The 13,993-nt window shown below is 41.0% G+C and overlaps 1 protein-coding gene across 15 annotated transcripts in view; it reads left to right on the top strand.

The window, feature by feature from the left end:
- LOC124148754 (calpain-B-like) overlaps positions 1-13,993 on the top strand; it is a 93,016-nt gene that overhangs the window by 56,050 nt on the left and 22,973 nt on the right. For 7 of the 15 annotated variants that reach the window (XM_046520023.2, XM_046520029.2, XM_046520030.2 and 4 more), the window contains exons 4-12: positions 171-339; positions 868-948; positions 4,960-4,983; positions 7,390-7,490; positions 7,611-7,688; positions 7,968-8,137; positions 8,673-8,836; positions 11,234-11,445; positions 12,762-12,773. In XM_046520023.2, the coding sequence (XP_046375979.1) occupies positions 171-339; positions 868-948; positions 4,960-4,983; positions 7,390-7,490; positions 7,611-7,688; positions 7,968-8,137; positions 8,673-8,836; positions 11,234-11,445; positions 12,762-12,773 (1,011 nt within the window). The remainder of the gene's footprint in view (positions 1-170; positions 340-867; positions 949-4,959; positions 4,984-7,389; positions 7,491-7,610; positions 7,689-7,967; positions 8,138-8,672; positions 8,837-11,233; positions 11,446-12,761; positions 12,774-13,993) is intronic. The other 8 variants (XM_046520026.2, XM_046520031.2, XM_046520033.2 and 5 more) reach the window with 2 other exon arrangements.

The following is a 13,993-nucleotide window of genomic DNA, read 5'->3' as shown; positions in this document are numbered from 1 at the left end:
GGTAAACGTCTTAACCTGCATCAATAACTTCGGGCTTTCTCCCACATTGAGCCGACATGTCATGAAAAACTGAAATACTGTTGGAGTGGCGATAACCCAGCTCACTCACTCACGCTTACCCTGGGTGCAATGTTATTGTGATGAGACTCAGAGTTATGTGTATTTTCCAGACTGTGTGGATCCTATGAATCCCTTAAGGGCGGCAGCACCAGTGAAGCTATGGAGGACTTTACAGGAGGTGTGACAGAGATGTTCGATCTCCCTAAAGCCCCCCCAAATCTGCTCCGGATCATGTTGAAGGCATTTGACAGATCAGCTCTCATGGGATGCTCCATAGATGTGAGGATCCTATTTCCAGGACGTCCTCTCGCAGGGCATCATGTGTCCCAAATAGTTATTTTGTAACCAAATAATTAACCGGTTGTTTTGCATCTTTTATTGGTCAACACCAAGAGGCAGGAGGAAGATGAAAAATATGGGATGCTGGCAGAGAAATTTGAGGATAATTTTTCTAAAAATAGCTCTTGAAATATATTTTTGTGTGAAAATCAGACAGCATATCTATTTTTGTTTTTAAATGATAATTGTTAATTAGGCTTGTAGTTGCCCACCCTTTAAACATAGGAATACATTGGTCTGTCGTTAATAGACTGTAATAAACAATTCAATTTTGGGTTTTAATGTTCACTCATTCAGCATCATGCGTAACTTGATGGAAAGAATATTCTTTTGATAGATGCAGATAGTTGAAATTATTCTTTTTTTTGCAGTTCTCATTAAATTATTTGTTTATAGACATTGTAAACACATTTGTGCATTTTGGTAAGCTACTTTGACAGACAACTGGATGTTATTCTTTATTTCCAGCCTGATGGTCAAGCCTTGGAGGCGGAGCTGACCAATGGTCTGGTGGTAGGCCACGCCTACAGTGTCACTGCAGTGAAACTGGTGGGTAGATACTGATGCGTGTACAACTAGTTCTAGGTGATCATAGTGATATAGCATGGAAATGAAATTATGCCAAAATGATTTTGTAGTTTCTCTGTAGCATGCCTGTGTAGGAGGTGGAGGGATGCCTCATACAGAGCCAGTCTCATTAAAATCAGACCTTAGTTCTCGCTACCGCGAAACAAAGATCTGAGGACATCCCATTACGGGTCACGTCAGACTGACCTTGCGCGAACTTTGACCGACAAATAGAATGACCAATCAGAAGGCAGCTTTCTCGTGCTTTACAGCACTAATTTCAAATTGGCGACTACGCTTCAAACATATTTTCACAAATTCTCGATTACAAATTTAAAACCTAAACAAAAGAAAATTCTGGAATGGCTAATGGATGGCCTAGATTGTATGGATTCAGTCGTTAAACCTGTAACTATCGTTCAGAATACCCCGTGTTAAAGTTTTCGAGGTTTTATGATTAGAAATCACATTCCGACTGTCACTTTCATGATCTGGTAAGCGACGCTCTCATTGGTCGGATGAAAGGTCGTTCTGATGTGACCCCTAATGGGATGTCTTCAGATCTTTGTTTAGCGGTAGCGAGAACTAAGGTCTGATTTTAATGAGATTGCATACAGAGCTAGGGGGATGGACTTTGTCTCTGAAGCATGCCTGTCTAGGAGGTCGAGGGATGCCTCATATGGATCATGTAGACACTAGTGTTCCATTTTCTTATTCTTTGCATATCTTAGGGTTTGTTAATGGTCAACTCCTAATAGAAGCTATCGTAGCATGGCTGTAGATGGGATCATCAGAGGCGGATCCAGAACTGTTTAAAAAGAGCTTTCACACTTCCCAAATCACAAGTGAACAAATATTCATAGGTAGACAGATATGGGTTGACCGATACAGCTTCTGACTAAACGGGGTGTGCACCATCTGTATCCTCCTCTGGACCTGCCAGCGATGATCATACACTTTCTCCCGTAGGAATATCGTAGAACCAAGCATGTTTAGCAGAAGAATGTTGTTGAGAAATCATAAATGAATATGTTTTGTGTTTCAGCATTAAGTGTTTGCCTTTATTGATTGTGGAAATAGTGAAAAAATAAGTCAAGACCAGCTATTTTGTCTTTGAATGATGTAATGAACCACACCTAGCTTACATCTTTCAATGAGGGGCGGTCGGGTAGCCTAGTGGTTAAAGCGTTCGCTCGTCACGCCGAAGACCCGGGTCCGATGCCCGACATGGGTACAACGTGTGAAGCCCATTTCTGGTGTCCACCGACGTGATATTGCTGGAATATTGCTAAAAGCGGCGTAAAACCATACTTTACATGTAGCCATCGTTTTATGAATATATGTCACTTGATAAACTTCACAGTTCCCTTCGATTGATTATCCAAAATCTCCATTGGGATACTTATTCAGTATTGGTCCTTAGAAACAAATGCTTTCTCCAAGACTTGAATGGGTATTGGTGGTCACATTGTGTGACCTGACTGACTGTGTGTGTTCATACGGCATAGGATCGCTGCTTCTGCCATCAGCCCCTCATGGCCAGAGCTATCCCAGGGGAGGAGCTGTTCATGAATGTTACAATCACTAATACTTGATCATGAATTATGCGATGTAGCTGTCTGAGACTGTAACCATGGTAACTAATCCTACAAATGAAACCGACCCATGAAGATCCGGGGTAGAATAGGTCTTCAGCAAACCATGCTTGCCGTAAAAGGTGACTATGCTTGTCGTAAGAGGCGACTAACGGGATTGGGTGGTCAGGCTTGCTGACTTGGTTGATGCATGTCATCAATCCCAATTGCGTGCATCGATGCTCATGATGTCAATCACTGGATTGTCTGGTCCAGACTCGATTATTTACAGACCGCCGTCATATAGCTGGAATATTGCCAAGTGCGGCGTTAAACAACAAACAAACAAACACATGAAACCAGGAGCAGTTGGGTAGCCTAGTGGCTCCGGTGTTCACTCATGGCCATGAAGTCCCAGGTTTTACTCCCCACTTGGGTAAAGTGTGTGATTTCTGGTGTCATCCGATGGAATATTGCTGGAATTGCTAGAAGTGGCATAAAACCATATTCGCTCACTTAAAAGCGGAATTGGATCAGCCCCAGACCTGCCTGATTGAGACTTGATTATGTACTGAGTTCAGCAACATTGCTGTATTATTGCTGACCTCAGTGTTATATACAGTCTAACAGTAACAGGAGCTGATTTGTGTGTAGATGTCATGGAAGGTTTCATGTTTGTTCTAAGCCCTTGTTTGTCATTAAAATGTTTCTTTTACTTCTACATCTAAGTTATTTTGTTTTGCATTAATCATTCTGCGTACACAGGTTGATGATAAGATGCGTGTAAGTGGATGCACAGACTGTTGGATATAGCAGTGTTGTTTTGAGAATAGTCCACGTGTAGAGATTGGCACATATTGTCCTGGCACAGGAGTCCTGTGTCATCACTGTGTTCAAGCATGTTCAAATCAGGCGCTTTAGTAGCTCTCTGTTCTGTTATGGGTCTTGTCAAAAGATTGATGAAGCTATATCTGGGGTGATTTAGTTTGTGAGATTGCTTATGAAAGATTGTTTAGTTACTTTATTACTTGATAAGTCCCCAGGGTCCCCTTTCCACAAAGCGATTTTAGCGCTACAGTTGTCAGAAGTCTTTGTTAAAGTTTGGGAGCAATGATCCACTTAGTGCTAAAATCGCTTTGTGGAATAGGGCGCAGCACTCTATCTTGTCTACTGCTTGTTGTAAGATAGGGGCTTTGGGGTAGCCTAGTGGTTAAAGCGTTCCCTCATCACGCTGAAGGCCTGGGTTCAATTCCCCACATGGGTACAATGTGTGAAGCCCATTTCTGGTGTCCCCTGCTGTGATATTGCTGGAATATTGCTAAAAGCAGAGTAAAATCCAACACTGTTGTAAGAGGTGACTAATTTGGCTCGGGCGGTCATACTCTGTGACTTGGCTGATTGTAGGTCATCGTGACCTGTGGCTAATTGCAGGTCATCGTGACACTATGGCTGATTGCAGGTCATCGTGCCCCTGTGGTTGATTGCAGGTCATTGTGACCCTGTGGTTGATTGCAGGTCATCGTGACCCTATGGCTGATTGCAGGTCATCGTGACGCTATGGCTGATTGGAGGTCATCGTGACGCTATGGCTGATTGGAGGTCATCATGACCCTGTGGCTGATTGCAGGTCATCGTGACCCTGTGGCTGATTGCAGGTCATCGTGACCCTATGGCTGATTGAAGGTCATTGTGACCCTATGAGATGGATTGTTGATCATGCTTTCAGTCACTGGTTTGTCTGGTCCAGACTCGATTGACAGGTCACCAGGATATTACTGGAACATTGCTGATCAACATGTAATCATTGCACCTCTAGCATTGATTACAGATCACTGGAATATGCTTCAGGAAGCATGTCGTTGAATACTCATTCTGTTTGTTAAATGGTTGGGGTTTAACATCTTAAAAAAAAAGATCATGTAAAAACACTACTGGGGGTTATTTTATGGGTTGTAAATGTTTTTTTAATGTTCAAATTTAGTTGCAAGGGGTGGGGTGGGATGTAGGGATCTGTACGTGGTCACAGTAACTACTAAGATTTGCAGCTTCATTTAACTTTTGACAGGCCTCAATAATTACTATGATCACTGCATCACTAAGGGTTTTACCTATGTATTCTGTGTTCTTGTTTGTTGCTGGAAATAATGTTGTTTGATCTGCAGGCTCTTTCCAAAACATGGAGGAAACCTTTAAGCATATTTTTTAAGCATAACATTTCGATGGTAATGTGCTGATTTAGCAAAACAGAAACATGTTGTTTTAAAAGTTTGTGTGTCTGTTTTATGTATAGGTAAAACCCTAATGGCAAAACTTTGTAGGAAGATATATTTTCTGTTCATACTGACTCATCGGAAACATACTTTATTAGTTTTGTTTATGTTTCAAAGTTTGAGATTTTTATTTTACGTTTTTCAAACAGATGGATATAGTGCTCCCACGAAGGGTGTGTTAGAGTTTGAGGAACATGCTTTGCTACTGTTTCTTGTTTGTGCATGTTGAAAGCAGCTTGAGGCTTGTTGACTCTGTGGCAAGATCTTAAGATGCTGTGTTGCATCCAACTTGAACATATAAATACATATCTTTCTTTTCTTCTTGTAACAATCTCATTAAAATCAGATCTTAGTGTTCACTACCGCTACCCAAAGATTTGTGGACATCCAATTAGAGATCACGTCAGAACATCCTTTCGCGAACTTTGAAATGACTGACAGGAAGTCGACATTAGCCATTCAGGAACTAGCTTTTCTCGAGGTTTAATGCTCTAGTTTCAAACTGACAACAATTGCAGACAGCACTTTGAAAAATATTTTTTTCAAAGTTTGAAAACTGGACAAAAGAAATTTTGGAATGACTAATAAATAGCTAAGGTTGTATGGCAATACTTTGAATGGGCTGTGAAAAGCCACATTTTAAATGTTAATCCCATTGACTTGAGACTGATGATTTTTTTCAACAGAATCGGTCGTACAGCCTGTCACTGTTGTATTTGGAATGCCTCATGTTAATCTTTTCGAGGTTGAATGATTAGAAAACACATTTGGACTTTCGCTTTCACAATCTTGTAAGCAGCCATTTGATTGGTTGGATGAAAGGTCCTTGTAACGCGATCTGCAGTGGGATGCCTTCAGATCCATGGGCACAAAGATCTAATTTTAATAAGATTGCACGTTATAAGGAAATATGAGAGTTTGGCAGGTGTGGAAATTGATATTTCTCAGTAAAGCAATACCAATACGGGTATTTTATTTTTCATTGAGAAAAAATGTTGGTAGAAATTTTCTTGTTTCTTTTTGTATTGAATTTTCACAATAGTTTTGTTTCACACATACATTTAGTATTGTACCAATAACGTTATTCCAATGAGAAGTAAGGGCTTCACTGATTCATAGAGAGTTGTTAAATGCAGTATTATCAGTCTGATGTATATTGGGTGTTGTGGTTAAACGTTCATCAGTTACAGAGTTAATGCATTAAAAAGTCAACATTTTAAGACTGAGTTTAGTTCTCATTTGGACTATGAAAACTATGTCACTTACGGTTCTTTTATTTGATTATTTTGAGAAAGAAGTTAAGTTAATTTGAAATAAGTTTTGTACAGGTTTTAAATAAGTGGATAATGTTTGCATAATACCGTATTCGACGTAATAAGCGCCCCGCTCTAATAAGCGCCCACGGCGATATTTGCTAATATATTGGCAAGTGAACAATCCTATTAGCACCCCTTCCGATTGATCAATGGACACAAGACTTATTTATTCGCGTATAATACGCACTCGATCATGTGTTATATGTACCCTTAATTATGGGCAATTAAATTCTGGAAAAATATATATGTCGTATATAAACATTTCAGGCTGTCAGCCTAAACCACAAAATTAACGATCTTTCAACTCTGTTGTTTTTTCCACCAAAATAATATTCTAATAAGAGCCCCCCTATTTCTAATTTTGCGAGCGCCCTGGGCGCTTATTACGTCGAATACGGTAAATCTGCTGTATAGATATGTGCTTAGGTCTTGATTCTACTGTTGTCTTTATTTTCTTCTGAGATGACTAAATGCTCTTCATGACTGTATAAAGTTCTTCACCTACAGACTCTCTTAGCATTTCACATATCCTATTTACTCTGTATGCTGAGGTCTTCCTTCAACTAAGAAAGTTAAAATTGGAGGAAATTTGATTTCTTGACAAGTATTTCATTACTTACTTTCTATTCTTAAAAATGTTGGGGCGGTCGGTAGCCTAGTGGTTAATGCATCCACTCGGCACGCCGAAAACCCAGGTTCGATCCCCCACATGGGTACAATGTGTGAAGCCCATTTCTGGTGTCCCCCGCCATGATATTGCTGGAATATTGCTAAAAGCGGCATAAAACCATACTCACTCTAAAAAAATTAACTTTATCTTTTACTATCTTTCTCCGAAAGTATGCTCTGTTTCATGGCATGACTTTTATTTAATTCTGAAATGGTATTTCAGTTGTGCAAATTACAGGTATATCTGTCAGAACCAGGCTTGATGTTCCGTCCAAATTTTCTTTGTTAATTCATCATGAAGTACATTGTAATCTATTCCAGACCTCTGCCTAAACCGGATTAAACTTTCATTCAAAAACAAGTCTGGTTCAGACAGATTCCACTGTGGGCATATTATCAGTAATTTATATAAATATTTTCAATATTCATTTATTTGTTTATTCTTCATCTATGTTGTAAATAAACAAAACTTGGAGCTGCATGTTTCAACAAAGCTGTAAATTCTGACTAAACTTGCACCATAGCATGGACCTTGAATAATGCCTTGATACTTGGTGGAAGAGTATGACTGATGACTGTGTGTTGATGTTGCAGATCGATGTTCAGACGTCCCGGGTGTCGGGGCAGATCCCCATGGTGAGGATCAGAAACCCCTGGGGTAATGAGGCCGAGTGGAATGGGGCGTGGAGTGACCAGTGAGTACTAGGGAGGGAGCTGGCTGCACCCCACCCCATTGTATTCTTAGCCCTAAGATTGTCTGGATTGTTGACTTGTTTGTGTTGGCGGCAGTGATATGGTTGTGTTTGTGTTGACAGGTCCCAAGAATGGTCCCTCATTTCACCCGAGGAGAAGGAGGAGATGGGTCTGACCTTCGATGATGATGGAGAGTTCTGGTGAGTTCACAAGCCAACATCTCATGGAGAAAACCACCACCACCACACCACCCACGAACCCTGACTTCAGGATATCAGGATAATAACCTCCCCATGCACATCAGGATAACACCCACGAACCCTGTCTTCAGGATATCAGGATCTCCCCCCCCCACGCACATTCGAACTCACACATCAGATAACACACATACATCAGGATAACACAAACACACATCAGGATAACATCCGCACCCCACATGGTCGGTACCTTAGCTCACTGATTCTCTGACTGATCTTCAGGATGGCCTTCTCAGACTTCAAGGAAAACTTCACCAAGCTGGAGATCTGTAACCTTGGGCCGGACTCCTTGGATGAGGCTGACCTGGGCAACAAGAAGAAGTGGGAGGTCAATATTCAGCATGCTGACTGGAAGAGAAGGGTCAACGCTGGTGGCTGCCGCAACTACCTTGGTGAGTCAGCGTCAACTTAGGCGACTTAATAGATTGAGGCAGGCTTGCGTACTTGGTTGATTCCCTGTCATCATATCCCAACAGCGGGGATAGTTGCTCATATGAATCAATGGACTGTCTGGTCCAGACTTAATTATTTACGAGATGCTGTCATATAGCTGGATAGATTTTACTGACATTTGATGCACTTTTGGGGCTGAATATCGGCTTCTGAGCAGGTCTAGATAAATCCCTATTGTAATTCACTAAGTGTGACCATCTTATCATGAACTTAGACACAAGGAAATGTTTGATATGTTTTGTGATGATTGTGTGACAAGTTTTATATCGATTGTGTGACATGAATTTTGCTGATTGTGTGACATGTTTTTTTGCTGATTGTGTGACAAGTTTTGTATCGATTGTGTGACATGTTTTGTGATCATTGTGTGACATGTTTTGTCATCATTGTGTGACATGTTTTGTGATCATTGTGTGACATGTTTTGTGATCATTGTGTGACAAGTTTTGTGATCATTGTGTGTCTTTCTCCTAGATTCCTTCTGGACAAATCCCCAGTTCCGAGTGACCTTGACCGACCCTGATGATGACGACGATGATGAGATGTGCACCATGATCACAGCACTGCTGCAGAAGGACCGCAGGAAGAAGAGGAAGGAAGGCCTTGACCTTCTCACTATTGGTTATGTTATCTACAAGGTAAGACCAGGATTTCATTCTGTATCTGTACACAGAAATCAGTCCTCGCTGATTTTATCAACTGTGCTGTTCCTTTTTTCATGTTTTTACTGACAATCTTGAAATATATATAGGGGGCAACAGTGGCACAGTCATCTAAGACACGGTAAATCACTTTGCACAGGTGCATAAGCAATTCACGACCTGTTGTAAAATGGAAATTGATGGCCATTTTGTTTGATAGTATGCCTCGTATCTTTGACGATTTGCTTTTTAGTCTATGATTCTTGACTTGACCGATTTACATCAGTGATAGGTTGACAGTATGTTATTTAAACACTCCTGATTTGGGACAGTTCTGGTTGTGCAGTGATTACAAAATCATGCCAGTATCAATGCTTAACATAAGGGTTTGAGACTTTTCACAAAATATCTTGTATGTTTTAGACCAAAGAGGCAAAAAAGATTCTACTAGGATTGTAGAATTATATCAAAAATTTCAAGCTGAAGTAGTTTCCATTATTAAAAAAACCACAGTATGTGTTTTTTGGCTTTGAAACTTCATGTGATGCCACCATTTCTGGCGTCCCCTGCCGTGATATTGCTTGAATATTGCTAAAAGCGGCGTGATTCCACATGTGGATACTGAGTGGAATATGAAGCTTAACCCAGAAATCGGTTCACGCAGAACAAATTTGTGAAATCAGTAAATAACCTCACAAGATTAGTGAATGACTAACACGTTATACTAAAACACAGTTTTAGGGTTACAATCACAAAAGGCGTTACAGTGGCCCCAGTCGGTGGCAGCAGCTCTAAACAACAGGCTTGTAACAAATCTCAGTGCACTCAAAAGTGTCCAGAATTTGTCAAAGTTGAATATCTTGAAAGAGGCATGTGCTCCGTTCTTGATTATGTAGCAGGGCGTGGAGTCATCCCACAGATGACATCCTTAACTTGACAGCTTGCTGACAGGGTTAACCTCTTTGGTCATGTGGACAAGGAGTCCGACCTCGGATCAGAAGGTCCATGGTTCAAATCTTATCACGGGACTTGGAAATTTTATGGCCGCGACATTGGCGCCCGACGTGGGGCTGAGCACGTTCATATTAAATTTGAGCAAAATAAGCCTCAGTACCCTACTATGCGGCCCGGGATGTGCCTTCTGTTGACGGAGGAGTATGTAGCAGGGTGTGGAGTCATCCCACAGATGACATCTTTAACTTGTCAGCTTGCTGACGGGGTTAACCTCTTTGGTCATGTGGACAAGGCGTCTGACCTCGGATCAGAAGGTCCGTGGTTCGAATCCCATCACAGGACTTGGAAATTTTATGGCCGCTACAATTACTGAACAGGTTTGGAGGCTGGCTGGAAGTGTGTTTTCAGATGTGTATGCTGTCCGCACTTTGCAAGTAGATAAGAGTGAGTGAGTGAGTATGGTTTTACGCCACTTTTAGCAATATTCCAGCAATATCATGGCGGGGGACACCAGAAATGGGCTTCACACATTGTACCCATGTCAGGAATTGAACCCGGGTCTTCAGCATGACAAGCGAACGCTTTAACCACTAGGCTACCCGACCACCCCGCAAGTAGATTAGATGCAAGTCAGAGTGGTAAATGGCCTTGAATCACCCTCAAATCACTCTATGTAGGTACAGCCAGCCTTGAAGAACCCTTCACATTAAGAAACGTCACGAATGATGTCCTGTTATCGTTGTTAACAACAGCTAACTCAGAAGACGCTTAAGTTACTAGATGCCAAAGGGTACACAGACATGCTGGTCGATATTGTACGAGTGATTCATTCAACTTGCTGCCACTAACAATCATCAGAAATAACTTATGATAATCTACTGCACCACAAGAAAGGTTCCACAGCTGCTTGTGAGAGGGCTGAATGGATCAGGTGATCAGGTTTGGTGACTTGGGTGATTGCCCTGGAGACATGGAACATTAATCATGACAGGACTTCATTATTTACAAGCTGCAATAGGGGGCACAGGTGGCCCAGTCGTCTAAGGCGCCGCGATTTGCTGTGCAGAGTTGGGTCCCTTGGGCACGCCAGAAACCTATGATGGTGGGTTCGAATCCCGGTTCAACCCGATTATGTTTCTAGGTTTGTCAGCACCATACCCGTGCTCATGGGTTTCACCGAAGTGGTAAACGTCTGAGATCTGTATCACTTCGGGCTTTCCTCCCACATTAAGCTGACACGCTGTGATATAACTGGAATACTGTTAAAAGCGGCGTTAAACCCAACTCACTCACTACAAGCTGCAATGATAATGCTGGAATATGAAATTTTGAACATGTGCATGTTTAAACCCTTGAACTCGCATCTAAATCCGCCTATGGATTATTTCAGAATCTTTTCTTGGACAACAAATATTCAGTGTTATTGATTTTCTCTTTCAGATAGAAAGTCCAGACAGTGGACCCCTTGATGTCAACTTCTTCAAGTATAATGCCTCAGTGGCTAAGTCCCCAACATTCATCAACATGCGTGAGATATGCGGGCGTCACAAGCTGCCTCCAGGCACCTATGCCATCATCCCCTCCACCTTTGAACCCGGAGAGGAGGGATCCTTCCTGCTCCGAATCTTCACAGAGAAGGCCAATGAAACTGGGTGAGTTGGACTGTGGCTACATGTCGTACTAAACGTGGTTACCTCAGGGGTAACCTCAATGCCAAAAGTTTTATTTATGGGTGTCACGATTAGATGATGTATTGATGAACATGATACAATACATTTCATCCTGGGGGATTCTGGGTTAGTATAGGTCAGGGGCAACCTAACCTGGTTGTAAGAGGTGATTAAGTGGGATTCTGGGTTAGACTAGGTCCCCAGCAACCTATGCTGGTTGTAAGAGGTGATTACAAGGGGATTCTGGGTTAGACTCGGTCCCCAGCAACCTATCCTGGTTGTAAGAGGTGATTCAGTGGCAGCTACCTCATGTTATCCGGGCAACATGCAATGAGTTGAATTTCACACAATAATGCTGCAAATTAAACATGTTTGACCCAATAATATTGATACATTTTGTTTTGTAAGGTAGGTACATGGTAACAGATCATATATCAGGTAATAGATATTGTAAATCATGCCTTATAACCTGGATTTGATTTCTGGGGGTATAGGTGGGCCAGAAGAGTTGTCTCCCTTAGTTGTAATCCTGGATCCACAGTTGTTGGTTTGAATCCAAGATTTGCTCTGATTATCATCGCTGGTGTGTTGGTGATATACCCTGCTCAGGGCTTTGGTCCTTCATCAGCCCAACATACAGCGATATAACTGAAATACTGCAGGCAATCTTAAACCCATGTCACTCACTTACTCTGATAGGAATACTGAATACTATGTACAGTAAATTGTTTGCATGTATATATTGCTCAGGTTGTGAGCTTCTCATAATTGCAAGACTGTAGTTGTGTATCTTTGTTCATGTTTATTTTTAAATTAATTGTTTTAACCTCTATTTTCATTTTGTTCATTTTACATATGTTAGCTTTGGTTTCATTGCATGTTGCTTTGTATTAAGTTAAAAAATATACTTGTTTCTCACTGACTGGGTAGGGAGGGAGGATTTTATTTTCATTTTGAGTAGCAAATCTATAAAGATATGAAAATGATTTCAATATACCACCTAACCTCTTTTGGCCAATCATCCTGTGTGGAAGTGTGACCGTACAGTCCAAGCAACAGTGGCACTGCTTGGTTCCATCGCGAATCTCCCACACTGTAGATGACATGGTGTGTGCAAAAAGATGGAATCTGGTGCAAAAGTGAAATTTGAGTTGAAAAATGTGTTTATTTACAGCTAGTGCTCAACAATAAATATATTTGGGGCAGTTTTAGTGGGCAGGTCGTGAGAAACAGAGATCTAATTTGGCAAACTTTATGTTTGAAACTGCTCTCAACAATGATTTTGATACATTCCACAGTTTCCCCCATTGGTAAGTCAGGCGTGGTGTTGAGGGCACATGTAGGGTTACTCTGACATCCTGGATGCAGAGTTCCTTCGTCCGAGTGATCATAGTCACGTTTCCCATCATTTTTATAAGAGTGGTGCATGGCTGCCTGTTACCATGGTTACATGTCTGAGCATGGTAGGGACATCAACAGGATTGATTTTGAGGATTGTGTGACGTGGTGGATGCTGTCCTATGTTTGATGCATGAGGCCCATGTTGGTATTCCAGGTTTAAAATGTCCCCAGTTGCCCATGCATGTCGTCACACTCCAGCACAGTGGTGACTTAGCATTACACATCTCCCACAGGCTAATTGGCATATCACGTGACCGGACTTTTCTCTTGTTTGTAAACAAGCGCACTCAGAGTCATTGTGTTCAAAGAAATCTAGAAAAACATTCAGTTTTTCTCCATGAAACTCAATACAGTGTTGGAGGGATATGGGATCTTTTGTCTGCTTGGTGATATATTTCAGTGTCCTTTTGCACTTGCATCTGATTTGGACTTTTCTTTGCTTACATTATTTTTGTTCACATCTTGACTTTGTGTGATATGCGCCTTCAACCAGTGTGCATGCATTTCCTGTATGTATGGTTAATCTATTTTGTTCTGTGGACATGTTCTGTGAAAATTATGTTCTCTTGATTCTGTATGGCTGTAACGAGTAACATTTATCATTCATAAACTGCTTTGCCTTCTCTCGATATTATCTATTTTGTTATGGTCTGTTTCTGTTTTTATTATGTTTTTCATTTTATACTGTCTGTATTTTCATTAATCATCCTTGTATCGTGAAATAACCTGATGTTTACAGATAATGAATCTATAATTTACAATCTGGAAATCATTTTGCAGCTTCTGTGAAACATCAATAAATCCTGCGAATACTCTACCTCTATTACATCATTGCCATAATCCTCTTTTTTGTCGGTCATCACACAATAAAATCTTTCGATATTAAATAGAAGTCCTCTTCACTATCAGCTATCCATTTTCAGTTGTATGGATAATAGTCTTCCATTGCCCAGTGCTCTTGTGCATGCATAAGACGGGAGACCACTAAAATTTAACTATTTGACAGATATTTGTTAGTGATCACCAGCATTGAATTCAATTGGATGCTATTGACAATCTTTGGTTTAAATCAATAAAAGGTTGCTTTGGAATTGGGGTTTTCCCTTCTAACATTTTTCCCATTGCAAAA

The sequence above is a fragment of the Haliotis rufescens genome, unplaced genomic scaffold, assembly GCF_023055435.1.
Source record: "Haliotis rufescens isolate VD_foot unplaced genomic scaffold, xgHalRufe1.0.p SCAF_3, whole genome shotgun sequence".
Taxonomy (NCBI): domain Eukaryota; kingdom Metazoa; phylum Mollusca; class Gastropoda; order Lepetellida; family Haliotidae; genus Haliotis; species Haliotis rufescens.
The sequence above is the reverse complement of the archived record's forward strand: the minus strand, read 5'-3'. Positions and strand labels throughout refer to the sequence as shown.